Source organism: Passer domesticus, chromosome 11 (genome assembly GCF_036417665.1).
Source record: "Passer domesticus isolate bPasDom1 chromosome 11, bPasDom1.hap1, whole genome shotgun sequence".
Lineage (NCBI taxonomy): Eukaryota > Metazoa > Chordata > Aves > Passeriformes > Passeridae > Passer > Passer domesticus.
Window position 1 is genome coordinate 973415 of NC_087484.1, and position 25706 is coordinate 999120.

The following is a 25706-nucleotide window of genomic DNA, read 5'->3' on the forward strand; positions in this document are numbered from 1 at the left end:
AACAAAACCTGTACATTTCTGTCAATCAGCCTCAGGACAGAACCATTTGGAATCTGACAGCAGAACCCGACGCTGGTGTGTGATTTCATCTTAACCAGAATTCCTTCATCCAGCCCTTCCTTCTTTCCTTCTATTTACACTGACGCTCGGGGGAAGGCACCAGACCGGCCCCGGGACCGCTCCAGCAGGGTCCCACGGATGCAGTCACGTTCTGCGGTGTCCGCAGGGGATTTCACCCAGCGGGCACAGCAGGCTCAGTGTCCAAGGCCGGGACGGAGCTGGCCGATGGAAGGTGTCCCTGCCCACGGCAGAGGGTGGGACGGGAAGGGCGTTAAGCTCCCAGCCCGGAGCAGCCAGCGATCCCACGGTACACGGGATGCTCACGCACAAACCCCGCTCACTGCAGAGCTCTGACTGCCTTTACCCTGACAGCGAGCACAACGAGCCGCCGGAGCCCAACCCGCGGGGGTGCCGGGCTCTCGGGCCGTGTCCCCGCCGTGTCCCCGTCCCGCCCCTGACCCCGCCGCCGCTCCTCCCCTTCCGCCGGAGCGGCCGTGCCGGGCGGCTCCTCCTCCCGCGGGCGGCATTAGCTCATCGGCCGCGGCTCCTCGCGGCCCTTTCTTCGCGCTGCCCGCCGCCCCCATGGCCCTGTGCAACGGGGACACCAAGGTCAGTGCTGCGGCCCGGCCCGGCCCGGCCCGGCGGGCGCATGGCGGGGTGCCGCGGCCCGGGAGGGAGCGGGGCCGCCCGCGCCGCAGCCGCAGCCCTGGCTGCTGGCAGGGCGCTAATTCATTAATTAGCTGCTTAACCCCCGAGCGGGGCTGCTCTAGCCCCAGCCCCGCCCGGCGGTGTCCCCGCTCGGGGCCGGGGCTCGGCTCGTTCAGCACGGCAGGGCTCCCCCTCAGCCCCGGCCCGGGCGCCGCCGCGGCCGCGTGTCCGTGTGGCCCGGGCGCCGGGGCACGGAACGAACCGTGCGCCCAGCAACTTCCAGCTCCTTCCGATAGTGCAGCTTCCCAGCCGGGCTGCCCGCAGCGCTGCTGGGCCGGGATAAAAGACTCGTGCTGGTTTCTTTATCGAGTTTGTGGAAACCCGCGGCTCGGGGGGGGTTGAGCGCTCGGTTTCGGGCAGCGAGCTCGGGCCCCGTGGAAGTTTTCTGACACGGTTTCCTTGGTTCACAACCTCCCCTCCTGGCCGGGGCTGCTCCTCTCCTCCCTCCTTCTCGGCTGTCTCGTTATCACAGCAAGAAGCTGTGCCTCTGGAGGGTTTTTGAGTGCCCGGCTCATCCCTGTGTGAGTTTTGTGGCCCGTTTTTCCTGGCCAGGGCTGCTCCGGTTCTCCCTGGCTGTGGGTGTGCGGATCCGGCTCATCCTGCCCCAGTGGGAGCAGATTCTGCAGGCACCGGCTCCCTGCAGCCCACCCACACCTGCATGAGACTCGTGTCTGCTAAAGCCCCCCTGACAGGAAGACTTGGGAGCTCTTGTCTCTGTCTTGGGGATGGCCCGAGTGTGAGGGAGCTGCTTTCCTGTTATACTGTGAAATATGAGCGAGCGTTCTTAGACTGGCTTAATTTTAGTACCATGGGGAAACAGTTAAACTCTTGTAAAACCTGTGCTGGCTTGAAAGTGCAAGATCAAGGCTCTTGGATTAGGCTTGTCCTGAGTCACCAGTGTGGGTGAAAGCTTGGGGCTGAGGGCTCGGACAGAGGAGCTGCTGCTACATTCCAGTACTCCAGAATGGGACTGGTCTGTACAGAAATGTGGTTTATAAATTGCATTAATGACCAACCTGCAAGCATGTGGCTGTGTGAAATGCTGGAAAATCCCCTGATTCTGCACAAGTGGGCTGCTTGGAACTTGCATACTCCGTTTAAGGCACTAGGTAGGCACGCGAGGAACAGGATTTGTGGTGTCCTTGGGTGGTGACCCAAGCCTGGTTCCAGTACTCCTACCTCAGCTCACTAGAGATCTCAGAATTACTTGGTTTTGGCACAGGAGAACAGCAGTGATGGAAGGTTTTGTCCTTTAGGGCCAGTGTGGTGGAGCTGAGCGGTGGAATGAGGCTGGCAGCACAGCTGGGGTGACCACACGGCCCAGGTGGCACCTGGCACCTCGGTGCCATGTCTCGGGTCCGTGGCGTTCAGGGTGATTTGAGTTAGCTGAATAGAGACTCTCCTCTCTGGCTGTGCACGTGTGTTTAGCCCTGTTTTCAGCCCTGCTCTGGGCACAGCAGCACGGTGCCTGTGCCTGGACAGCCTGGGCCTGTCAGAGCAGTTCACAGCAGGTCTCAAAACCAGCACGTTCTCCACACTTGTGTGCAAATGGACCAGAAGACAAGGAGAGCTAGTTCTACCTGTACTGAGGGGAAAAAGAGCTTTCACTCGAGGCTGCTGAGCCCCCATTAGGAGGAGGGGCTGGCTCCATAAGCCCCGTCTGTCCCTGCAGGAGCTGGGCTGTCTGGTGCCTCTGAATCTCTGCCCGTGTGTGCAGAGCTCAGCTGCCATGCTGGCTGCACATGAGCAGCATCTGCTCCTTTCTGGATTTCATCAAATGAAGTTTCCCGTGGTAAATTGGGGTTTAAAACCCCTAGCCTTGGAACTGTGCCTTTCAATAAGTAAAGCCAGATCCTGTGATGACTTTGCTGCCTTTTTTCCTTTCCTCTTTTTGCCTGTGATTTATGGTGGTGTACACTGGGCTCTCGTAGTTCTGAATCCCCTTAGTTCTACTTGTCTGGTGAGTTCACAGGAGTCTGGATTGCTGTCCTGCCTCTGCTGGGACATGAGGGAGGTGCAGCTTCAGGACACAGACCAACTCGTGCTGCTTTAGCAGTGCTCCTGGTGCAACCTCAGCCTCTTTCTGTTTTCACACTCCTGTCTCCCCCACAACTGTTGCTCATGCCCCCGTTAACCACACCTGCCTGCCCAGAGCATCTCAGGGTAGGGCACTGAAAACCAGATTTATTTATTTGTTAGCTACGGGTGTGGATGCTCGGCTGTCAGTCCAGCTGAGCTGACACCAACAGTACTTCTGTTTAGTCTGTTTTTCTGAGGGGGCTGCAGAGCTCTGGCCCTAAATGACACAATCTACTGCTCTGAAACAATTAAAGACTTGAAATAAAAAAATAGCATTGCCAGGAATAGTGTTTTCCCCGAGGTGGGCTCAGGAAAGCAGAGGGATGTTGGTCTGTGTGGCAAGAGCTGCTAATTTAGAAATTGCCAGGTGAAAATGCCCAGAACCACTCTAAAAGTGATTCCCTGCCTGCACTGGAAGGGAGGACAGCTCAGGTGACTCTCCCTGGGGGTGTGGAGGGGTCTTTGCTGCAAAGTCTGCTCTCTTCCAGCATGTGCACTTTTTGTTGTGTAACCCAGGACTCAAAGTCATTAAGAGCTTCCCGTCAGGCAACTTGGCTGCCAGCTGAAGGGCAAAAATTAAATATCTGATTTTAACCTGGATTTAGGCTTTTGAGGGATTTAGCACTATTTTTTTCCCCACTTATGTCCTTTAATTAAGATAAAACCTCTTCCAGCTGGTGTGAACTTTGGACATTTCCAGTGTGTTCGTTGGGAGGCTGTGTCCCAGCAGGATGATGCTCTCCAGAATCACCCGTGGCTGCCCTGGGGTGAATTCCTGCCCTAGGTGGAGGTGCCTGGGCAGCAGGGATGGGAACACAGGCGAGTCCTGGGCTGGAGGTTCTGCTGCCTGCTCCAAACGAGCAGAACCACTCCAACCTGCCATCAGTAAAACCTGAAATGGAGCTCCAAGGTGTTAAAGGCAGCTTTTGCCAAAGTAAAACCCTTCCCACTCTGTCCTTCACCGAGCTGCATTGGCAGGGACAGGGTAAGCTTTGAGGGAGGGGAAGAACACCTTGAGAGAAGTCAATTCTTTAGGCAGTCAATTCTTTAGATTTTTGGTGTTAGAGCATGGCTGTTGATTCTTCCTCGGAGATGCTCTGATAAGAACACTTCCATGGAATAACTGCCTCTCCTCAGAAGTTTCTTTAATGAAGAAACTCAGCTTTGTGTTTTTTAGCACTCTTGGCTGAAGTTGGCCAAGCAGCTCAGGCGTGAGGGGCTCAGAGGGAACCACTGCTTTGTTCTGGTGTGCATTCTGCTCAAATGCTGCACTCAAAATGTGTTGGGCTTTTTTTTTTTAATCATTTAGCAGCGACATTTGTTCTCAATTTCCCCTTTTTATTCTCTCCAGGAGGTAATGTCAAGTGAAGTTCAGCATATGAGCCAGCGTGACGGTGGAAAACATTTTTTGTTTGGTTTTGTGCTGTTTTGCCTGAGAAAAAGGCTAATGCTCTCAGTTCTCATGGGCTGTGCTGGGGTTCGTGTGGAACTGGAAAATGGAAAAAGATGGAGAGGCTGCAGATGGTGATCAGAGCATATGAGCTCTTGCTTGTGGGAAGCACTGCTTTCATTAGATCATTAGCATTTTTCTTCCCTAATTTGTGCCCTGTTTGGTTTGGGGGATGGGGATGTCATGTCTGTGTGTCTGCTTGGGGTGGATGTTCTGTGCTGGTGTCCAGCACCTTTATCTTGCCAGTGCCTCAACTGGTCCTTCTAATCTTCAAGATTTTTTTTTATTATTATTTTTTTGCATTTTGAAGTTTCTTGGCTGGTCTTTATCATTTTTATCATAAATTAGCATAGCTAATTAGCAAAGCCTCGCACATGTTAGTTGTTAAAGAGATCTGGCTTTGTCAATGGGCTGTCAGTGTAAAGCCAGAGGAGGTTTAGGCTGGATATCAAGAGGCATTTCCTGACAGAAACATTTGTAAAGCATCTAGGGGGGCTGCCCAGAGTTGTGGTGGGGTCACCATCCCTGAGAGGGTTCCTAAAATGTGTGCAAGCAGCACTTGAGGGCACAGGTCAGTGGTGACAGGGTGGTGGGGTTGGGTGGACAGCTGGACTCATGCCACTCAAGAGGCCTTTCCCAGCCTCGTGTCTCAGTGACCCCATGGGGCTGCTGAGTGGGTGTGGGTGATCCTACAGGACTGCTGAGTGGGTGTGGGTGATCCCATGGGATTGCTGAGTGGGTGTGGGTGATCCTACAGGACTGCTGAGTGGGTGTGGGTGATCCCATGGGATTGCTGAGTGGGTGTGGGTGATCCTGTGGGATTGCGGAGTGGGTGTGGGTGATCCCATGGGACTGCTGAGTGGGTGTGGGTGATCCTACAGGACTGCTGAGTGGGTGTGGGTGATCCCGTGGGACTGCTGAGTGGGTGTGGGTGATCCCATGAGACTGCTGAGTGGGTGTGGGTGATCCCGTGGGGCTGCTGAGTGGGTGTGGGTGATCCCATGAGACTGCTGAGTGGGTGTGGGTGATCCTACAGGACTGCTGAGTGGGTGTGGGTGATCCCATGGGATTGCTGAGTGGGTGTTGGTGATCCTGTGGGACTGCTGAGTGGGTGTGGGTGATCCTACAGGACTGCTGAGTGGGTGTGGGTGACCCCGTGGGGCTGCTGAGTGGGTGTGGGTGATCCCATGGGACTGCTGAGTGGGTGTGGGTGATCCCGTGGGACTGCTGAGTGGGTGTGGGTGATCCCATGGGACTGCTGAGTGGGTGTGGGTGATCCCATGGGATTGCTGAGTGGGTGTTGGTGATCCTGTGGGATTGCGGAGTGGGTGTGGGTGATCCCGTGGGACTGCTGAGTGGGCGTGGGTGATCCCATGGGATTGCTGAGTGGGTGACCCTACAGGATGGCTGGTGTGGGTGCCTTTATGGGATTGCTGACATGGGTATGGATGACCCCATGGGATTGCTGTCGTGGAAGTGGGTGACTCCATAGGATTTCTGACATGGCTGTTGATGATTCCATGGGATTTCTGACATGGGTGTTGATGATCCTGTGGGACTGCTGAGTGGGTATGGGTGACCCCATGGGATTTCTAGCGTGGGTGTCGGTGGTTCCATGGGATTTCTGACATGGGTGTTGATGATCCCATGGGATTGCTGAGTGGGTGCAGCAGTCCCGTGGGATTTCTGGCTGCGTGTGGGTGACTGTGGTTCCTGCCTGGGTGCCGTTGCAGCCCGAGAACGCCGGGGCAGAGCTCAAGGATGGGCAGCACCACTACGAGGGCGCCGTGGTGATCCTGGACGCGGGCGCGCAGTACGGCAAGGTCATCGACCGGCGCGTGCGCGAGCTCTTCGTGCAGTCCGAGATCTTCCCGCTGGAGACGCCGGCCTTCGCCATCCGCGAGCAGGGATTCCGGTAGGACCGGCCCTTCCCGGCCCTCGCTGCTTCCGTTCCGTGCTCGGCTCCTGGGCCCATTGCCTGCTCTCTGTTCTGTGCCCATTCCCTGCTCTCTGTTCCATGCTCACCTCCTGGGCCCATTCCCTGCTCTCTGTTCCATGCTCACCTCCTGGGCCCATTCCCTGCTCTCTGTTCTATGCTCACCTCCTGTTCCTTCCCTCTCTCTGTTCCGTGCTCGGCTCCTGGGCTCGTTCCCTGCTCTCTGTTCCATGGTCACCTCCTGTTCCTTCCCTGCTCTCTGTTCCTGCCCCTTTCCTCCCTCTGTTCCATGACCATTCCCTGCTCTCTGTTCCATGCTCACCTCCTGGGCCCATTCCCTGCTCTCTGTTCCAAGCTCAGCTCCTGTTCCTTCCCTGCTCTCTGTTCCGTGCTCACCTCCTGGGCAGTAGCTCTAATGTTGCAACAAAGCACACAGTATTCTCGATTTCTTCACCTAGGAAAAGCCAATTCTTTATTCACGTAACTCATTTTATGCAGTTTTCACAGACCATGTGTTCAGCTCCAAATGGCTGGTAGTTTTCTTGCCCAATTCATTGGTTCAAAGGTGTTTCTGTGTGTACGTGCTAAGATTCTCTCTTCACCTAGGTGTTTACATTTTTCTTTGTGGAATTTTATGGGACAGATCATCTGTTATTACAGGTGCAGCCTATTTTTCTCACTAGGGTAGGTTGTTGTGCTAACTGCTTCTTATTCCTTTGATTCTTTCTTGTGGGAGCTTACAAGCCAGCTGGTTAGCTGCACTTAGAAGAAGCAACAGGCTTAAGCCCTGATTTTATAAGGCCTTTCTTTTAAAATATCTCTGCCTGTATACAGGAATCTCTAATGCCAGTGGTGTGAATGATTCCCTCCTGTGGCCACAGGAACACCTGAGCTGTGCTGGGGACACTTGGGCAGAGATCCATCTTACATTTGTCTCTCCATGCCTTTTTGTACATTTGTTTCCTAATGTCATTTTGATAATTTCAATTGCAGAGTATCATTCAAGAGGCTGCATTTTAACTGTCTGCCAAAATGTAGATGATTTTGCTGTTTTACCTGCTGAATATTTTGTAGGCTTCTAAAATTTTTTTTACTTAGTTTTTTTTTTAAATTAGACTAACTTGGGTACTCAAGGTATTGTGGTAAATCGTGCCAGATGTTCCTGGGAAGCAGCTAAAAAAATCCCTAATTGACACTGCCACTCATTGTTTGCAGCAAAGTCTCACAATTACTTAGTACTTTGTACATTATTTTTTCATGTTTTGTTAGGCTTTTTGGGATATACATCTCTTCTGTGTGTGGAGAATAAATACCCTGAAGTCTACAAACACCAAAGATTTGTATTTACTTGTCAGTTTGGTACAAGTCCAGAAATTTGGTGCACGTGGGATTTTGGTTGTGTTATAACAGATAAGACAGTGCTGCAGAAGTGCATTTTTCCAATCAGTGGTAATTAGTGAAGCAGTAAATAGTTTGTGTTGATGCAGGTTTGCAGTGGGAAGAATTCAGAACAGTTGAAAGTTCTTCAGAGTATGGGGATTAGTCCTGTGGTAGCTGTCATTGCAAATAGTTGCTCTGTAAAATGTGGCAGAGCCTCTTCACCCAGGTCACTTCTCAAGGTTGGGGGCTGGTTCCAGGTCACCCAGGCTGGTCAATGACTCTGTTTGTGTCCACAAAACCTGTTTGTGTCCGTGTCAGCCAGCAAACCCAACAGATCAACAGCTGTGGCCTCTGTAAGGCTGAGTCTGTGGGTTCCCTGCAGGGTTTTGGTGCTTGTTCCATGTCCTGGGAGCAGCCAGGCTCCCACGCTGCAGCTCATGCGTGGAGTGGGTGAGGAGCTGCCCCTGGGCTGGGCTTTGGGGTGGCAGCCAGAGGACACATTTTGCTAAATGATGTTTACATGTTGTGTTTGAAAAGGCAGCTCCTCAGTGTTCAGAACACTCTGCAGTGACAAGTGTCACCTAAATGTGGCATGAACAGGAGCATTTCCCACAATGTCCTGGCTCTGGATTTGGTCTGGGCCCTGGATTTGGTCTGGGCCCTGGCACTGAGCTCTGGCAGGAGTCCTGACCCTGGGGAGTCAGTGCACACATTTCCCCTGGGTGTTTTCCTGTGGTTCCTGAGGTGCCTGTAATGCAGTGCACAGGGGCTTTCCGGGCTGGGTCAGGTTGTTTGGGCAGGGTTCAGGCTAAACCAGAGACAGGGATGTTCATACCAACACAGACAAATGTGCAGGAGATTACAGAGAGCTGCAGGAAAGCTTGCACAGTCTGCATCCTGTGCATGTTCTGACTTCTCTGCACAGCTGAAAAGATGCAAGTCCTTCTCTCAGCCCCAACTCTTTTTTTATTTTTAACTTCAGTACTTGGGCACATTGCAGACCTCTCTGTATTAGGTCAAATTTCAACTAGTATGGAAAAAAACCAGGTGTTGAAGACTACTTTTTGACTAGAAGAGTGTGTAACTATTTTGACTTCTCATCAGAATGTTCAGTCTATAGGTGTGGCTGTATTCCTTCAATTCCTTCCTGGAATCCCAGGGAGCACTGGAGCTGTGTCAGGGGAGTTTTGGGTTGGAGATTAGGGAAAGACTCTGCCTGGGCTCCCTGGGGATGGGCCCTGAGCTCCAGGAGCATGTTCTGTGGCTCTAATTGATATTAAATAATGTTCTGTACATCTGGCACTTGAGCAGATGCCTCTGTGCATGGAGTTATTTGGAGCAGGAGCACCAGCAGCCACAGAGGGAATTCAGGCTCAGGAAATGCACCGTGTCTCCAGGCTGAGCAGAAGTGCAGGAGCTGCAGGGAGGAGCTTTCAGGATGGGTCAGTGTAAAACTGCCCCCACGTCAGCTGTGCTGGTTCCAGAGCTGGCCTGGAGATCCCAGCAGGCAGGGGAGCAAGTGCTGCCTCTTCCAGCACCATCCCTCCTGGCCTGGAGGGCTGCAGGTGACCTTGGAGCCAGGGCTGGTCCTGCAGGGCTGTTCCTGCTGGTGGCATGGCAGGAGTGGGCAGCACAGCCCAGAAAAACTCACAACCACAAAAACTCTGCTTTGCCAGGACTTGTGTGGAGCTAGTGCTGGGGGAATGATTAGATACGTTAAATCCCATTTGTGCAACCCCTGTCTGGGTTGGTTTTGCACTTCTGGCTCAGAACAAGTTTGATGTTCTCTGTGTAACAAACAGTTCTGAGTCCAAGGTCTAGTACTGCCCTGCCTGATCCCAGGACCAGGCCAGAGGTGTTGCCCAACTGGTGCCTCTGCAGTTCATGGGCCTGTAAATCACTGTGCTTTGCAAAAACCCTCTCTTCTCCTTTGAGATGGTTTAATTTGCTTTAATAGTGTGCAGTATTAACTCCAAACCCTACACGATAGCATGCATTGTGCTTGTAATTCTCAGCTTGTTGCTGATGCCATCTCTGCATAACCAGCATGGATGAAGGGACTTTTTTTCAGCAGATTTAGAAGGTAGGGAGTGGATTTTTTGGCTGCAGGTTTCCTCCAGATGTCACGGACTTCATAAATTGTGTGTGTGTATATATATATATATATATAAATATATATATATCTTGGTGCTAATACTCCACATTTGTCCCAGCCATCCTGCTTCTCTCATAGCTGATGGTTGGCTATGAGAAATTTAAAATACAGGCACTTTTTAGGATGGTTTATATTTGACTTTGCCTAAACTGGGGAAATCCCTCCCTGAAAACCTGCTGGGTTAGACAGTAAAAATCAAGGTACTGATACCTGTGTTAGAACTGATACCTTCTAACAGACATTTTAAGGGTGGTATGAGACAGTGCCACTGCTTACAGTAAATAGATTTCAAAGTAACCAGAGTGGTTTTATTAATGATTTCTTCCTGTTCTGCCTGCAGAGCCATCATCATATCTGGAGGACCAAACTCAGTGTATGCAGAAGATGCACCATGGTTCGACCCAGCCATTTTCACAATAGGAAAGCCAGTGCTTGGGATCTGCTATGGGATGCAGGTGCTGTTGGGAGACAACCCAGAGTCCTTGGGGCTGGGAGACACCTCCAGGAGCGAGTCCAGGCACTCTGTGCCTGTGCACAGCCTCCTTGCAGGCCCCATTCCTGCATGGGCTGGAGGGCAGTGCTGGAGGAGCTGCTCCTGAGGCAGAGCAGAGCCACAGGAGCGTGCATGGATGAGCTTGCTGTGTGTTCCTCTCTGGGCTCTGCCTTACCTTGTAATGGCCCTAAACTGAAGGAGGGCAGATTTGGATTAGAGATCAGGGAGAAGTTCTTCCCTGGGAGGGTGGGAAATCCCTGGCACAGGGTGCCCAGAGCAGCTGTGGCTGCCCCTGGATCCCTGGCAGTGCCCAAGGCCAGGCTGGACAGGGCTTGGATCCACCTGGGTTTGTGGAAGGTGTCCCTGCTCCTGGGGGGGTGGAATGGGATGAGCTTTAAGGTCCTTCCAACCCAAACCAGTTTGGGATCAATTGCATAAATGGTTTTTCTTTGCTGCAGCACTGAATTGAGCTCCACCCTCCCTGGTTTTGTCAGGGTAAATACAACCTGTCAGTCACTCATTAATTCTGCCCAGCTGGTGCTGAAAAAGGCACCTCTCCTGCAAACAAGTGGAGCAGTGTGTCAGGCAAGGGCTGTTCCTAGCAGAGTTCTTAAGAGTGCTTAACGCTCCCTCACAGAAAAAGAAATAACCCTTACTTCCCTTTGGACTCTGGTGGTCCTGCAGGGATCTGGTAGATCCCAGCTGGGCAAAACAAACTTCCAGGGAGGCAAGGGCTGCTTTACGTGCATGACTTCTGCTCCTGCATCTTGGTTTCTTAGTCCCAGAATAAAACTAAGGGAGTAAACTCAGGCTTTTGACGTGGCCTCAGGTACTCAGCTGGTTTGCAGAGCAGCCATTTCTGAGGGAAGGAGCTGCACACTGTGGAATAGACATTATTTTGCAAATCTCTGCCTGTGGGGTCCTGCTCCCTGTGTGTGGCAGTGCCCCCAGCTCTGCTGGCAGAGAGGAACGAGCCCAGTACACAGCAAGGATTAACTCTGAAGGGAATTCCTACAGCTTTGGGATGTGGTGAGGTGTTGGCAGTCCCAGTGAGGGGTGCAGGGGGTGAGGGGCTTTCTCACAGGGTGCCTTTGCTCTGCAGATGATGAACAAGGTGTTTGGAGGGGTGCAGGGGGTTTCTCACAGGGTCCCTTTGCTCTGCAGATGATGAACAAGGTGTTTGGAGGGGTGCAGGGGGTTTCTCACAGGGTCCCTTTGCTCTGCAGATGATGAGCAGGGTGTTTGGAGGGGTGCAGGGGGTTTCTCACAGGGTCCCTTTGCTCTGCAGATGAGCAGGGTGTTTGGAGGGGTGCAGGGGGTTTCTCACAGGGTCCCTTTGCTCTGCAGATGATGAACAAGGTGTTTGGAGGGACGGTGCACAAGAAGAGCGTTCGGGAGGATGGAGTGTTCAGCATCACCCTGGACAACACCTGCTCACTCTTCAGGTGCACACACTTCTCCAGTTATCAGAGCAGTATCAGCCTGGGAATGGGTGTCTGGATGAGAGGAAGGTTATTTTTTGAAAAAAAGGCAAAACTAGCTGATAATTTCTAATAAAACTTTTACAAATGTGGTCACGAATAAGCAAGTTACTCACTGAAACAAATACTTAGGGATAACTTTCTAACTGGCTCTAAAAAAGCAGATTTATTTCCTGGGAATATTGTATAAACTCCTTATTTCAGAGTCTTCACTGAGACACTGTAAGTGCACCATGATCTGAGAATATTTGAGTTAAGCTCTTGTCTCCTGCTGTGCACTGCTCTTGTATTTGTTGGTGCCCATCCAGTTTTGGAAAGGGCACAGAAAATCCAAACCCATTCCTCTTCTGCCTTCCTTTAAAACTGCTTTGTGATGTTTTATAAACCCGAATTAGATTACTTGATAATTCTGTTGATGGCTTTCAAGTTCCTTGTGAAAATGTGACAGTTTACTCATCCCTGGTGTTCCAGTTTTATCATCTTCCCTCTGTGGGGCTCCTGCAGAATGTCTGATGTGCCCACATTGTCCTGAAAACACATAGTTTTGAACAAGAAAAGTTCACTTTGGTGAAATAAAAGGCAAGACTCCCGTTATCCTGACCTACTCCAGATGGCTCCCCATGTCCCAGAGGGGATTTCAGTGCTGGGGTGTCTGTAAGGAGAAACCCACAAACCCTCAGAAGTGAGGTCAGTTCCCTCTTGCAGGAGGGCTGTGTTGGACACAGGCTTGGGCAGCCTCTGAGAGCTGCAGGTGGCTGTTCTGGGAAGGAAATCCTGCAGACATTTCAGATGTCCTGGTCTGTCGAGATGTGCTTTTGTTGGAATCCCTCAGGGCATGTCGTGGAAAGGCACGGAGTTCTTTCTTGAATTGATTCTGGTTTTTAATCCTGGTTTAGAGGCCTTCAGAAGGAAGAGCTGGTGCTCCTCACTCATGGAGATAGTGTGGATAAAGTAGCTGATGGATTCAAAGTGGTGGCACAGTCTGGGAACATCATAGCAGGTATGTATTTTATCCTGAATTTGTCTTCTGATAATGTTTGGTAAAGAAATATGGCAGACAGGTGTTAGAACGTAATGGGAATGGAGTAATAGCTGTTGGTATTTAATTGCCAAATAACATTTAAAAAATTTCTGCTGTGTCTGTATGTCAAGCTGTCATGTTAATAAAGAAATAGACTTTAAAGGCAATGATCCTGATTTAAATGTGGTTAAAGTTATCATTATTTATATAGTTTATATTGTTTTAAAGCATGCATGTGTTGTTTGTCATAGAAATAAAATATCCTGTGCCCTTAAGGCAGGGCAGAGGGAGACCTGCACTGTGGTGTGCAGTGCCAGTGGGGTTTGGGTTGTGCACTGTTAAATTATTAAAGCTTTATTAACTTGTTACTGTATTTAATATTGCATGAATGTTCAACTGAGCAAGGATAATGTAGGTACTGAAATAATGTAGGTACAGGGCTTTAACATCACACAGGAAATTGTGGGACCTTAGAATTTGGGGTTTGAAAGCCACTGGAGTTACCCAATCCCAAAGAGCCACTCGGGGGCTCTTGCTTGGCTTGGCTATGCCTTCAGCTCCAGCTGAGTTATTGTTGTTCTGCCTTGTACCAGGCATAGCAAATGAGTCTAAGAAGCTGTATGGAGCACAGTTCCACCCCGAGGTGAGCCTGACGGTGAACGGGAAGATGATCCTGAAGAACTTCCTCTACGACATCGCGGGCTGCAGCGGCACCTTCACCGTGGAGAACAGAGAGCTCCAGTGCATCCAGGACATCAAGGACAAAGTGGGCTCCTCAAAGGTCCTGGTGAGTTGGGGGCTGCTTGGGGTTGGTGTGGGAGGTGGGGCACTATGGTGGCTTGGGTCCTGCACGCCCAGGTTGTGGGCGAGTGGCACAGCTGGGGCAGTGCACTGCAGGTGGGTGCTGTGCCCTGTTACATCAGCCTCCCCCAGCCAGCTCTCATAAGCTCTTGGAGGTCTGTAACACACCCAAGATAGCTCAGCTACCTTTGGAGGCATAAAAACCAGCAGGATGGCTTCTCTTGCAGTGTTGGAAACAAAAAGGTTTAATAAAAGGCAAAATAACAACCAGAAAAATCTAGCCAGGTGCAAGAGGTAAAACTCCTGGTAAAACACCTCACAAAGGCAATTAGTTTCTTTGTTCACTCCTTTGTCTGGTAAATTGCCCAGGTGGGATTTTTTGGGCTTCTGTCCAATTAGCTGTCCTAAAGTCTGAGGTGAAGTCCCCAAGGTCCTGTGAGGTGGCTTTTCACCTAATCCATGAGAAACTTTTTAGGGTGATAAAGGATGGTTTCGCCACTCCCTCGACAAGGTGCACACTCCTGCAGTGCCCTCCCCTCCCGGTGCTGTGTTCACTGGTTGCTCCCAGCCCCTCTGACCCGGTCCTGCCCTGTGCTGTCCCTGGCAGGTGCTGCTGAGCGGCGGCGTGGACTCCACGGTGTGCACGGCGCTGCTGAACCGCGCGCTGAGCCGCGAGCAGGTCATCGCCGTGCACATCGACAACGGCTTCATGCGCAAGAGGGAGAGCCAGGCCGTCGAGGAGGCCCTCAGGAAGCTGGGCATCCACGTCAAAGGTACCTCCTTGCTGCTCCCGCTCCTCCAGCGCGGGGGTTGGGGTGTTTTGTGGGAGCTCAGCACCTCACTCCGGGTGTCCAGAGCTACCGAGACAGCCCTTGGGGGGCTCTGGAGCCCTGGGATGTTGCCAGAAGTGCCTGGTGGCTTGACTTTGATCCTTCTAAAGAAATGACACCTGAGTGTGAGGAGATGAGAGAATTTCAGGTTTGGATGGTGAGGGGATGATATTCACTGGGTGAAACATAGATTTTAATGCACTGTACAGGGGGGTTTGGAATCCTGTACATGGGGGTCAAGAGTCCCAAGATGGAGGGATTTGGGCATGCCCTGTCCTTCTTCTTTCTTCTCCTTGGCATCCATGGCACATGTGGATTGGTTCATGGTGAAGGTACACTTGCTAACAAGGATGAAAAGTATTGGAAATAGCAGGTAAATATCTTATACGTAGTTTTCACTATAAAAGAGACAACCGCCCCATGGGCAGGGGAGAGTGCCCTTGGCTGTCTTGCTGGTCAGACCTCGGCTGGACAGACAGAAAAACTTTGTAGAAAAGGAACAATAAACTCAGCTGAAGACTGAAAAAGCAAGAGTCCAGACTCCTTCAAAGCACAGCCTGCCCAGAACCACCTTTTCCCGTGCTGGGGCAGGGACAAGTGACAGCCGACCCGACAGTGTTTCCCCAGAGCCGGCCCTTAGGGTTGGGTGTTGCTGAGCTGCTGCTCCCAGACTCTGGTACCGAGGCAGGGTCAGTGATGGGGAGCTGCTGAGCACGGAACTGAAACCTGGAATGTCAGGCCTTGTTTGCTGGATGGGAGCGTACAGTGAGCTCCCCATCTCCTCAGATGCTGGTGTCTGTGCAGGTGGGGCACAGCAGAGCAGGGCATTTGTGCCGGGGTCACTCCTCTGCTGAGGGATCCTGTTCAGCTGCTGAGGGATCCTGTTCAGCTGCTGAGGGATCCTGTTCAGCTGCTGAGGGATCCTGTTCAGCTGCTGCACAGCTCACTGCGTTTCCATTTGCTCCAGTGTCTGATAACCACTTCGGGCTTCATTTCTTATCCTGAGTCTCTTTGTCAACTGTGAGCTCGTTTGGGTGACTGAATCCTACTATAGCCAAAAAGATTTTCAAAGCATTTCTTCTTGCTTTGAAAGAGGTGCATTTTAGTGGTTTTGGAGTGACCTTTTGGGAACAAGGTGTTGATTGGCCAGAGGCTGGACTCAGTGATCTGGGAGGTCTTCCCCAACCTTTATGAGTCTGTGAAGGAGTTGACTGAGAGAGCAGCAAGTGCCCAGAGGTGGCTGATGAGAAGGCTCAGAGGTTTTTGGTACCTTGGGTATGAGGAGGTCAGAGAAGACCAAATTGGTGGCAGCAGCATGAGCTGCTCTGTGCTGCCTGGAGAGCTCCTGAGCCCTAGCTGCCTCTTCTGGTGCTCTGTGCCTTGCCCAGGGGCTCTCCTGTGCTTCCCACAGCCTGGCCTGCAGTGTCCTGAGCTTCATTCTAAACACATTTCTCTACATTTATTTTTACTTTTTTTTTATTGGGAAGTCCATGTCTTATTCTTGCAGTGTGTGGAGCAATAAACCTGGGCTCTGGCAGGCAGCCAGAGGAGCAAATTGAGGGAATCCCTTTGCTGCAAATGCTCCTGCTGTAGGTCAGGGAGTTCAGTGCTGGTGAAGGATGCCAGAGAGCCTCCCAGCTGATCTCTGGCTTGGGAGCCTCTCTAAATTAAGTGGCATAATGTAGCATGAGTAAATAGTGCATCATTTAATTTTGGTTGCAGAAAGGCCTTGGGGAAACACTGTCTGTAAACTATTTAAAGCAAGTAAATTATAATCTGAGAGGGAAGCAAGAACTGGACTTTCATGTGGCTGCCCAATCTCACAATATGGAAAAAGTAATAGGTTAGTAAGAGAAATAAAAGGCTCTTGTTAAAACTAATTTTTGAGGTATTGAGCAGCCCTATTCAATGCAGTTAATAGTCAAAGGAAATTACTTTTATTTTTGGGGTTTTTTTTTTAAAGCAATAAAGTGAAACTTCTATTTTGTAACCTGCACAAAAGTCTTTATTGATTTTGTAAAAAAACAACAATATCCCTGTGATTTCCTGCAGTGGTGAATGCAGCCCATTCATTCTATAATGGCACAACAACTCTGCCCATCTCAGATGAGGACAGAACTCCACGTAAGAGAATTAGCAAGACCTTAAATATGACTACAAGTCCTGAAGAAAAGAGAAAAATTATCGGTGACACCTTCGTTAAGGTAATGTTTATTTGCTGTTTGGTTGAAATTTTTAAATTACTGTGGTTCCTGGGTACATCTTTTAGTGTTTAATCAGGGGTGGTGGTTAATGAGTGGGTGCTTGTGTGAGCTGTGGATGAGCCCAGAAGCCTTTGGGAAGGGACTGGGAGAATATTTAACAGGCACTGAAGTTCCTGTATTCTGGGGATGTTTTCTGCATTTTCTGCTCCACACAAGACAGGGTTACAGGAGTGTTTCAGCAGTGGGACTGTGGCACTGTGAGTTTGCTGGCTGGTTGTGCTTTTCCAGCTCCCTGCTGTAAAAATTCATTAATTCTCGAGGCCTTTGACAGCCCCAGCAGTGCCGGCACTCTTCCTCTTTGTGCCCCTCCTGCAGATTGCCAACGAGGTCATCGGGGAGATGAACCTGAAGCCCGAGGAGGTTTTCCTTGCCCAGGGCACCCTGAGGCCCGACCTGATCGAGAGCGCTTCGCTGGTGGCCAGTGGCAAGGCTGAGGTGATCAAAACCCACCACAACGACACCGAGCTGATCCGCAAGCTGCGCGAGGAGGTGAGCTGGGGCTCTGTGCCACAGCCCAGCAGCCAGCCCTGCCCCTGCCCCTGCTGGCTGTGACAGGGCCCCGAGTCCACTGCCACTTGTGATGTGTGCATTCCTGCTGTTTATCAGATAAACAGACCCAGGGGCTGTTTGTGTGCACTCCAGAGAAGCCTTTAAGCACTTTCTGTGCACAGCTCCTTGGGGTTAGCATGTCAGGCAAAGGTGGGAGGCTGCCTGCTTTGCTCTTCTGGCCCTGCAGTGGTGAGTTCTCAGAGGATAACACACTTAGAGAAGGAGCCAGCACAGCAGAGGAGCTCAGCCAGCAGTCTGGTGGAAGGTGCTCAGTTACCAGCTCCCCAGAGGGGAGAACTGCTGATCCCATTCCTGATACTGATCCCTGCACACAGTGTGCTCCAGGCTTTGGGCTTGGTCTGAGCACCCAGCAGAGACAAGAAAGGTCTGAATTCATGCAGGCAGAGCCAGCTTGGCCTTCCAGCTCTGTCTGCTCTGCTGGAGCCACGGATTCTTCTGGCAAACCTGGGGCTTCCTGGTCTCACCCTCTGTCCTGCAGCTGTGCTACAAAGCCCACATTCACTGGGAATTTCTTTCCAGTGTTTATGGAATCACTGGCACCGGTGCTGTGAGGTCAGGCCAGTTTAGGTGCCAGAACCTAAACATTTGAGGCTTTTTGTTTGGATGTGTGAGCTGGAGTGTAAATTGCCTTCTTTTTTGTTTTGTTTTTTAGGGTAAAGTAATAGAACCACTGAAAGACTTCCACAAAGATGAGGTGCGAGTGCTGGGGAGAGAGCTGGGTCTTCCTGAAGAGCTGGTTTCCAGGCATCCCTTCCCAGGTATGGAGCTGCTGGATCACAGCAGTGCTCTTCAGCAGATCCAGAGTAACTGCAGTATAAAACTGATCTTTAAACACAGAAAAAAATCAATTTAGGTTTACAGTTAAGCACCATCTTTAAAGAGAAGATGACTTGAGAGCAGCTTGATAAATACACATAATGTTTTATGATTAAGCCTTTGTTTGGCTTTGGTGGGAGAAGCCAAAGGAGGAGCTCTCAGTAAGTGCAGTGAGCTCTGCCTGAGCTGCCACGTGGACCTGACCTGGAATAATGGCCTGGCTCTGCCTTTCCAAGGGACATTTGCTGTCTTGCAAGTAAATACTCAACATTTCCAATACGAGTTCTCCACTAGAACACAGCAAAGTTGGCAGTTGTGTGTTGGTTCCTTTCTGTCCTTGAGGGTGTTCAGACAGCTGAAGCTTGGAGAGAATGGCAGAATGCACAGAGCTCAGTGACTGGCTCACTGCTCCACACTTCCAGCTGAAAACCAGCTTCCTGTTATTTGCTGTAATATTTCTTCAACGTTGCTCTGCAGGTCCTGGCCTGGCAATCAGAGTGATCTGTGCTGAAGAGCCTTACGTGTGCAAAGACTTCCCAGAAACAAACAACATCTTGAAAATAGTGGCAGATTTTTCTGCCAGTGTGAAGAAGGTAAGGAAAGCCTACATTTTAATTTTGAGTGATGGTTCTGGAGTGACCTGCGGGGAGGTTTAGCCTGCTGAAAGGTTAAAAGGAGGTTTAGCCTGCTGAAAGGTTAAAAGGAGGTTTAGTCTGCTGAAAGGTTAGAAGGACTGGTTTGTGCTCCCTGAGGAATGCTGCCTCCAAGTACAGCTCCTCTGAAGATGTTCAGTGGAATTTTTAGTGCTGTGACTGGTGCAAGTGTTTTGAACCATTTCTGGAAAATGGAACTTTATTTACCTTTTGAATAACAAACAAATTCTGTTGTAGTTAAACTCTGTGCAGATGAGCTCACACAGTGGCAGGAAAAGGTCTTCCCTCCCTGAAGGAGTTGTAACACTCTGGGTTTGCACAGCCCAGAATCACCAGGGGTGTAAATGCAAGTGCAGGAGCCAGGAGCTGGCCAGATGCCCTGATCCAAAATCTGGAATTTCCAGTGGCTGATGTTTGACTGCCCCATCTCCTGGCTGTGCTGACCTTTGTGGTGGCTGTCAGGCATTCCTGGGGGCTGCTCTGAGGTGTGAGTTCAGAACAACTTCCAGAACCTTTTGGTAAATCTTGGAGGGCAGGGATTTCCATCTGCCTTTCCTTTAAAAGATATGGAATTGTGGTGCCATAAAACTGCAAAGTGCAGCTTTGTGAAGGAGAAAATGAGCACAGGAAAAGAGATGGCCTTGGAGAGCTTCAGCTTAAAGCACAGTGTAATCACAGAGAAGTGCTTCAGCTGCTGTTTAATTGTCAGATGAGAGGTATGCTTTAAATAGTTCCAAGGGGCAAATGTAGACTAAGCAAACAGCTATTTAAATTACAATTTTATTTGTGCGGTGCAGGCTCCGTTTGAGGGGCTGGGAGCTTTGTTTAATTCCAGTTTCTCGTCCTGCCTCCTTGCCAGCCCCACACGCTGCTGCAGAGGGTGAAGGCGTGCACGAGTGAGGAGGACCAGGAGAAGCTGATGCAGATCACAAGCCTACATTCACTGAATGCCTTCCTGCTGCCCATCAAAACTGTGGGAGTGCAGGTACGGGGCTGGGACTGTGCTGCCAGGGCAGGCTGGCCCTGGGGAGCCCCTCTGCTGCTGCAGGGCTGGCAGTGCAGCCTGCCTCAGCAGGGCAAGCTGGAGAGGCCGTGCCAGCCTGTCCTGGTGCTGCAGGCAGGGCTGGCTCCCTGAGCTCGGTGCCAGGGGCTCTCTGGGGCATTGCCCAGCCTGGGGGTCACTCAGCAGCAGCTGCTGCAGCCCCTGAGCTCTGCTGTCACCCTGCTGTTCCCCCTGAGGCCCAGGAGAGCTCAGCTGCCCTGGGTAAAGCCCCACTTTGCTACTTTTGGCCTGCTTGTTGCCCTTTCCAGTACTTCTGTGAGCTGTGCTAATCCCTCTCCTCGGGAAGGGGGGAGCTGGGGCAGTGCAGGACACTGGGATCAGCTGAGTCCCTTGCCCTTCCCTCCCTGTGGGACAGACACAGCCAGTGCAGGTGCAGGGCTGGCACTCATGGAACTGGGTGCAGTAACTGAGATTTCCCTCCTGAGCAGTAGAGCACCTTGCTCTGCACCCTCAGTGTTGAATTCCTCCTTATATTTTATCTTCACCTGCCTAATGCTGCACGTGGTTCTTTGCAGTCAGCTTTGGTTACTGTTTCAGGCTGCAGTGTCATCAAATTTCTGTCCTTTGTCACCAAAATGCCAGCACTGGCCACTGTAGATGAGTGTTCCCAGCCTGAACATTTCCTTTTGCAGCTCTGTAGTTTCTGACCCACTCAGTCTCTCACCAGCTCAGTGTGTGCTGAATGTCATCCCCAGCCGTGCTGCTGTCACCTGCAGGATGGCCAGGAGGGGCTGTGAGTGGTCTGGCAGCAGGGCTGGCACTCAGTGTGGCTGTTTGTGTCCCCAGGGTGACTGTCGCTCCTACAGCTACGTCTGTGGCATCTCCAGCAAGGATGCTCCCCACTGGGAGTCCCTGATGTTCCTTGCCAGGCTCATACCACGCATGTGCCACAACATCAACAGGTGAGTCCTGAGCTGCCTGCATTTTAATTGTCCCATTGGTGTGTGGGAGTTCAGCAGGTGCAGACACTGCCCTGGTTCACCTGGCTCTGATGTTTGTATGTGTGGGACAGGTGTATCATACAGAGGCCACAAATAGGCACTACATCAAAATGTGGATTTATTTCCAGCTTGAAAAGAAATTGCTGGCCTATATCCTTGGATTAGGCAGCACCCACTGTAATTTATGCAAATCTCTCCTGCAAGGCTCCGGGCTGGGGCTGAGCTGTGATTGCTGCAGTTTGCTTTGCCTTTGTGTCAGGAAGGGATTTGTGTGGGGCTGTCAGTTCTCATGGCACAGGGAGAGCTCCAGAGCTGGGCAGTTTGATCTCAGTTGGGTTCTCTGAGGATACATTTTCTACCCTCTGGAGCCCATAACTTTTCTAGCAGCTGAAGGTGCTTAGACATGAAATCAGCTCTGGAGAATTACACCCTCCTTGCCTGGCTGTGGGATTTCTGCCAGAACTGCTTAGAATTGCTTATAGCAAAACTTCATTTTCTCACATAAGTGACACCTACTGACAGAGCTTTTACTCTGAAAGGTGAGACCTGGAATTGCAAGGCACCTGTTTAAATTAAGTGCAGAGGGGACAAAAGAAGGCATAAATCAGGATTGCCTGTGCAGTTCCAGAGTATGTCAAAAAATGGAAATGAAAGCCAGTTTCTGGCTTCAGAGCACTGCTGATTTCTTTAAGCTCTGCTGGGTTCAGCAGTGCCCTCCTGAGCATCCCACAGCTCTGGGAGCTCTGCTCTCCCAGGGTCTTTGCAGGCTCCTCTGCTGCTCGGGCACACTGAGGAGGGCTCCTGCCCAGCCTTTGTATTCCACACAAAAACCCATGCTAGAAACTGGCACAAGTACTCCTGGTGTGTGTCTGCAGAGCCACACAGCTGCTGGGAGCACCTCGTGGTGAGGCCACCCAGCTCTGCCTCTTCTGCAGCTCTGAAAGGCAAGGAATGACATTAAAAACACGAAGCTGATGTGGCTGCTCTGAGTTCAGACGATGTTTTGTTGCAGGTGTACTTGTGCAGATTTATAAACTTCAGTTAGTGCCCTGTGCTGAAAACCCTTCATTAACAATGAGGTGCAGCATTAATGGGGGGTTTGGTGCTCTCCTGGTAAAACTGTGAGCAGAATGAGACGTGGTGCTGTTTTCTAGCCCTGTGCTGGCACTGCAGCTGCAGGCTGGTTTATTCTGTGTGTTGCAGAGTGGTGTATGTGTTTGGCCCCCCTGTCAAGGAGCCCCCCACGGATGTCACCCCCACCTTCCTGACCACAGGAGTGCTCAGCACTTTGCGGCAAGCTGACTTCGAGGCTCACAACATTCTCAGGGAGTCTGGTAAGTGCTCCACCTCATCCCAGGGCTCAGACCCGTGTTTCCAGATCCCTGCAAACCCCGTGGGGGTCATCAGAGTGGTACTGGCAAAGTCTGCAAACTGCTATCTCCAAAACAGTGATCAGTTAGTGGAACAACAGTGAAAAGTTGTGGAAGCTGATGGTCAAAGGCCAGGAATTAATTTTGGGTGGTTTTGGGGACTGACTTGCTTCTGACACATCATGAAGCTCAAAGCTGTGGTGCTTCTCTGCAGACTTGTGCACACAGCACTGGCAGGCAACTCAGTCACCCAAATCCCTTCTCTTTGCTGAGCTCAGTGTTTACCTGAGGTGAAGGAACTTGCCACAGTTTTTCCATGGTGTTGGTTTTGGGGAAAGCCCAGATGCCAGGTTTCCCATGGGGGTGATGCTCACAGTCCCTGGAGGTTTCAGATTTCTTAACTTGAAGTCCAAGCTGCAGCCCCAACCCTGCAGAGCCAGGGAGTGTGGAGTCCCCTGGATGTGCTACACAGGCAGATCCTGGGAATAAACAGTTCTGAGGTTCAGCCTCTTCAGTTTTCTACTTAATTACCTTTGGAGATGTGATCTGTGTGGGAAGCACAGCATCAGCCCTGCCTGTATTTGGTATAAATCAAGTTACAACAGATCCCTCTCTCTGAGGATCCATACTCAGTTTGCAGAGCTGTGTGAACAGAGTTTGTACAGAATTAACCTCAAAAGGCTGAGATAGCACTGTTGGCTGTGTTGGTAAAGCTGTAGCTGTGTCTCGCTAACTTTTGGTGACACTTGGCTCTGTGTGAATGAATTGCTCCTAAAAGTAAGCCTGGAGCTGTGGCTCAGTGAGAAAACCTCCCTGTGCAGCAGCTCAGGCCAGGGCTGGCACAGGGAGGGAGCCTGAGCACCCTGAGCTCCTCACACCTGGAGTTTGGACCTTGAGCTCCTGGAAATGGGAAAGTGGGGAGCTGTGCACTGCCTTTCAGGAGGAGATGTTGAAAAATGAGGGAAATGTGACTGTCTGGAGTTACCTGGCCACCACCAGGCAGGGATACTGGAGAGCTTTCTTCTCAGTGTTTCGAAGACTGTTCAAAGAATATTTCAAAGACTTATTTGGGAATATCTTTTTATTTGGCTTGATATGGGGACTGATAAAACCCCCTGGTTTTATGTTATGTGGGAAGGAAAGTGGCTCTTCTACTGATTCACAGTGAAGTACAGGGATAACACAGATTAGCTGAGATTTTTCTGCTTGCCTGCAAAGGCTGAGGATCATCTCAAGTGGCAATTTATAAAATCTCAGAGTGGTTTAGGCTGGGAGGGACATTAGTGAACATCTGCTCCAGGCCCTGAGGACACCTTCCACTTATCCCAGGCTGCTCCAAGCCCCATCCAGCCTGGCCTTGGACCCTCCCAGGGATGGGGCAGCCACAGCTGCCCTGGGAATGTGTGCCAGTGCCCTCCCAGTGCTGGTTTGCAGCTGTAGAGCTGCACCACTGCTGTGAGCCTGGGCTGGGGGACCAGGGGGAGCAGATCCCAGGGTGGGGGAGCAGATCCCACGGGGTGAGGGAGCAGCTCCTGGCTCAGAGGTGGGAGCTGTGCAGGGGGAGCTGTGCAGGGGGAGCTGTGCAGGGGGAGCTGTGCCGCGCCGCTGTCACTGTGGTCTCTGTGTGCCCCGTGTGCTGCAGGCTATGCAGGCAAGATCAGCCAGATGCCAATAATCCTGACCCCGCTGCATTTCGACCGGGACCCTCTGCAGAAGCAGCCCTCGTGCCAGAGGTCAGTGGTCATCAGGCCCTTCATCACCAGCGACTTCATGACGGGCATCGCCGCCACGCCGGGCAGCGAGGTGCCCGAGGAGGTGAGGGCCCTGCTCCTGCTCCCAGCCCTGCCCGCTGCTCTCCTCTCACCTGCTGCCTCCACCTTCCGTTTCGTGCTGGTTTTCTCTGTTTTAATCAATCAGTAAAATATTTGGTGTTCTGGGAAGAAGAGCTAACAAGGTGAGGGGCCGGCGGGTGGGTATGACACACTCAAAGGTGTTCCAGCACAGCTGAGCCAAAATACCCCCAGCTAAAGAGGAAAGAATAGCCCAGCCATTCCTGGGATGTGGAGTTTATTTTTGCATCAGTGATTGGAAATTTCCTGACGTTAGGAACTGCCTTTATTTGGCACTTGTGCTTTTACTGGAACTTGCAGTTTAACACGTCAGTGTCCTGTTTGCTCTTTAGGTCACTAAAAAAACTTGAGTCAGGTTCAAGCTTTTTTTTTTTCCCCAACTTTATCCATGTCCAGTCAAGTACTTTGTCCCTCTGGGAATGTGCTGTAGGAGCAGGATTGACCTTTTATTTTAAACAGACTTCAGGAGCATATGAGCATTGTTTGGTAATTGTATATAATTGAAGTCCTCTATTTTAAGGTAGCCTGTCCATGAAAAGAACAGCTCAGGTTGCCATGTGAACTACTATCCCATTGTATAAAATGAGGATTCATTTGACCTCGGTGTTTGTGTTTTAAAACAACCAAACACCACAAAACCCACCCCCAAACAAAGTCCCTGCATTCTTCAAAATGAAAAATGGTCATTTTAAGGCTAGGTAGTAGTGTGGTGACTAAGTAATAAAGGTTATAGAGAATAATAATATTTATGGGGGAAATAATAAAGTTTTTCTATACAGAGCAATGCAGTGTTAATTTGTGCTTTCTCTGTAAATAAAACAGCAGGTCATGTAAGTGGTGTTGGGAATTGGGGCATTTTTAAGGAAGCTGAACTTCTCAGGTTGATCAGGTTTTCCCCTGGAATATTGCTGCTAACATGGATTAATTGTGAGCTCTGGAAGGAGGCTCTCACTGGACAGCAGAGGTTTCTTCAGCTGATTTTGTTCCCTGCCTGGTGGCAGTGTGCTGGTGCCAGCAGGCTCTGGTGTCCAGCACAGCTGGTGGCAGCAGCTTGCCCTCCAGCTTTTCCAGGGTGGTTTTCATCAGGTCTGTGTCACACACGTTTCTCCTGATACCTGTTTGCCCTCCACCACAGGTTGTGTTGAAGATGGTGGCAGAGATCAAGAAGATCCCTGGCATCTCTCGGGTGATGTACGACTTGACATCCAAGCCCCCAGGAACCACGGAGTGGGAGTAACCCGCTGTTCCCTATCCAAGTACTGTGTGCAGTCTAAACCATATCAGAAACCATTCCCAGTGTTGACATGCAGTACTGTGAAGGTGGCTGGAGCTGCTGCAGGGCACGGCCTCCTCTGCTGGGGCGTCAGCCCGGCCCGGAGCGCGCTGGGCCAGGGGCTGAGGACTCTACGGGTAAATGACGGTGCCAGCGCTGCCAGGCCAGGCCCTCTGCTCTGCCTTTGCCTCTGCAGTGCCCCCAGCTCCCCGCGCCCCCTTCCCTGTCATTTCGGTGTCTCTTTGTTTTTGTACACTGTGTAAAAAGAAGCAGTTTATTTACTTCTACCGAAAGCATTGCTACAGCCCGGACATGCAGGAGGAGTTGATTCTTTGTGACCAACCGCTTTGGGACGGATTTATTATAAATAAATATTTTGCCAAATGGAGGAGTGGGTGCTCTTGAGTCGTGGGGTGGCTGTGGATGCAGAGTTCTGTGCCCTTGTTCTGTGCTCCTGGCCATGGCAGCGAGGGGGAGCAGTGCTGGCCTCTCCTGGCCCTGCTGTGTCCGTG

General features: G+C 51.1%; 1 protein-coding gene across 1 annotated transcript; it reads left to right on the forward strand.

Moving 5' to 3' along the window:
• The first annotated feature begins 531 nt into the window (after positions 1-531).
• On the forward strand, positions 532-25582 carry GMPS (guanine monophosphate synthase). Its single transcript, XM_064385031.1, has 16 exons — positions 532-669; positions 6031-6212; positions 10109-10223; positions 11609-11706; positions 12639-12742; positions 13357-13550; positions 14172-14337; positions 16447-16598; positions 16974-17147; positions 17881-17986; positions 18522-18637; positions 19557-19682; positions 20547-20662; positions 21905-22035; positions 23714-23886; positions 25057-25582. Exons 1-16 carry the CDS (start codon positions 643-645, stop codon positions 25156-25158), a joined length of 2082 nt encoding a protein of 693 aa, XP_064241101.1. The 5' UTR covers positions 532-642; the 3' UTR covers positions 25159-25582.
• The last annotated feature ends 124 nt before the right edge of the window (positions 25583-25706 follow it).

Bases quoted from the DNA above. Each gene is read 5' to 3' on its own strand.
- GMPS (XM_064385031.1), top strand. From the start codon at position 643: ATGGCCCTGTGCAACGGGGACACCAAG. The intron at 14,338-16,446 runs GTACCTCCTTGC...GATTTCCTGCAG, and splicing joins GCTGGGCATCCACGTCAAAG to TGGTGAATGCAGCCCATTCA. The intron at 17,148-17,880 runs GTGAGCTGGGGC...TTTGTTTTTTAG, and splicing joins TCCGCAAGCTGCGCGAGGAG to GGTAAAGTAATAGAACCACT.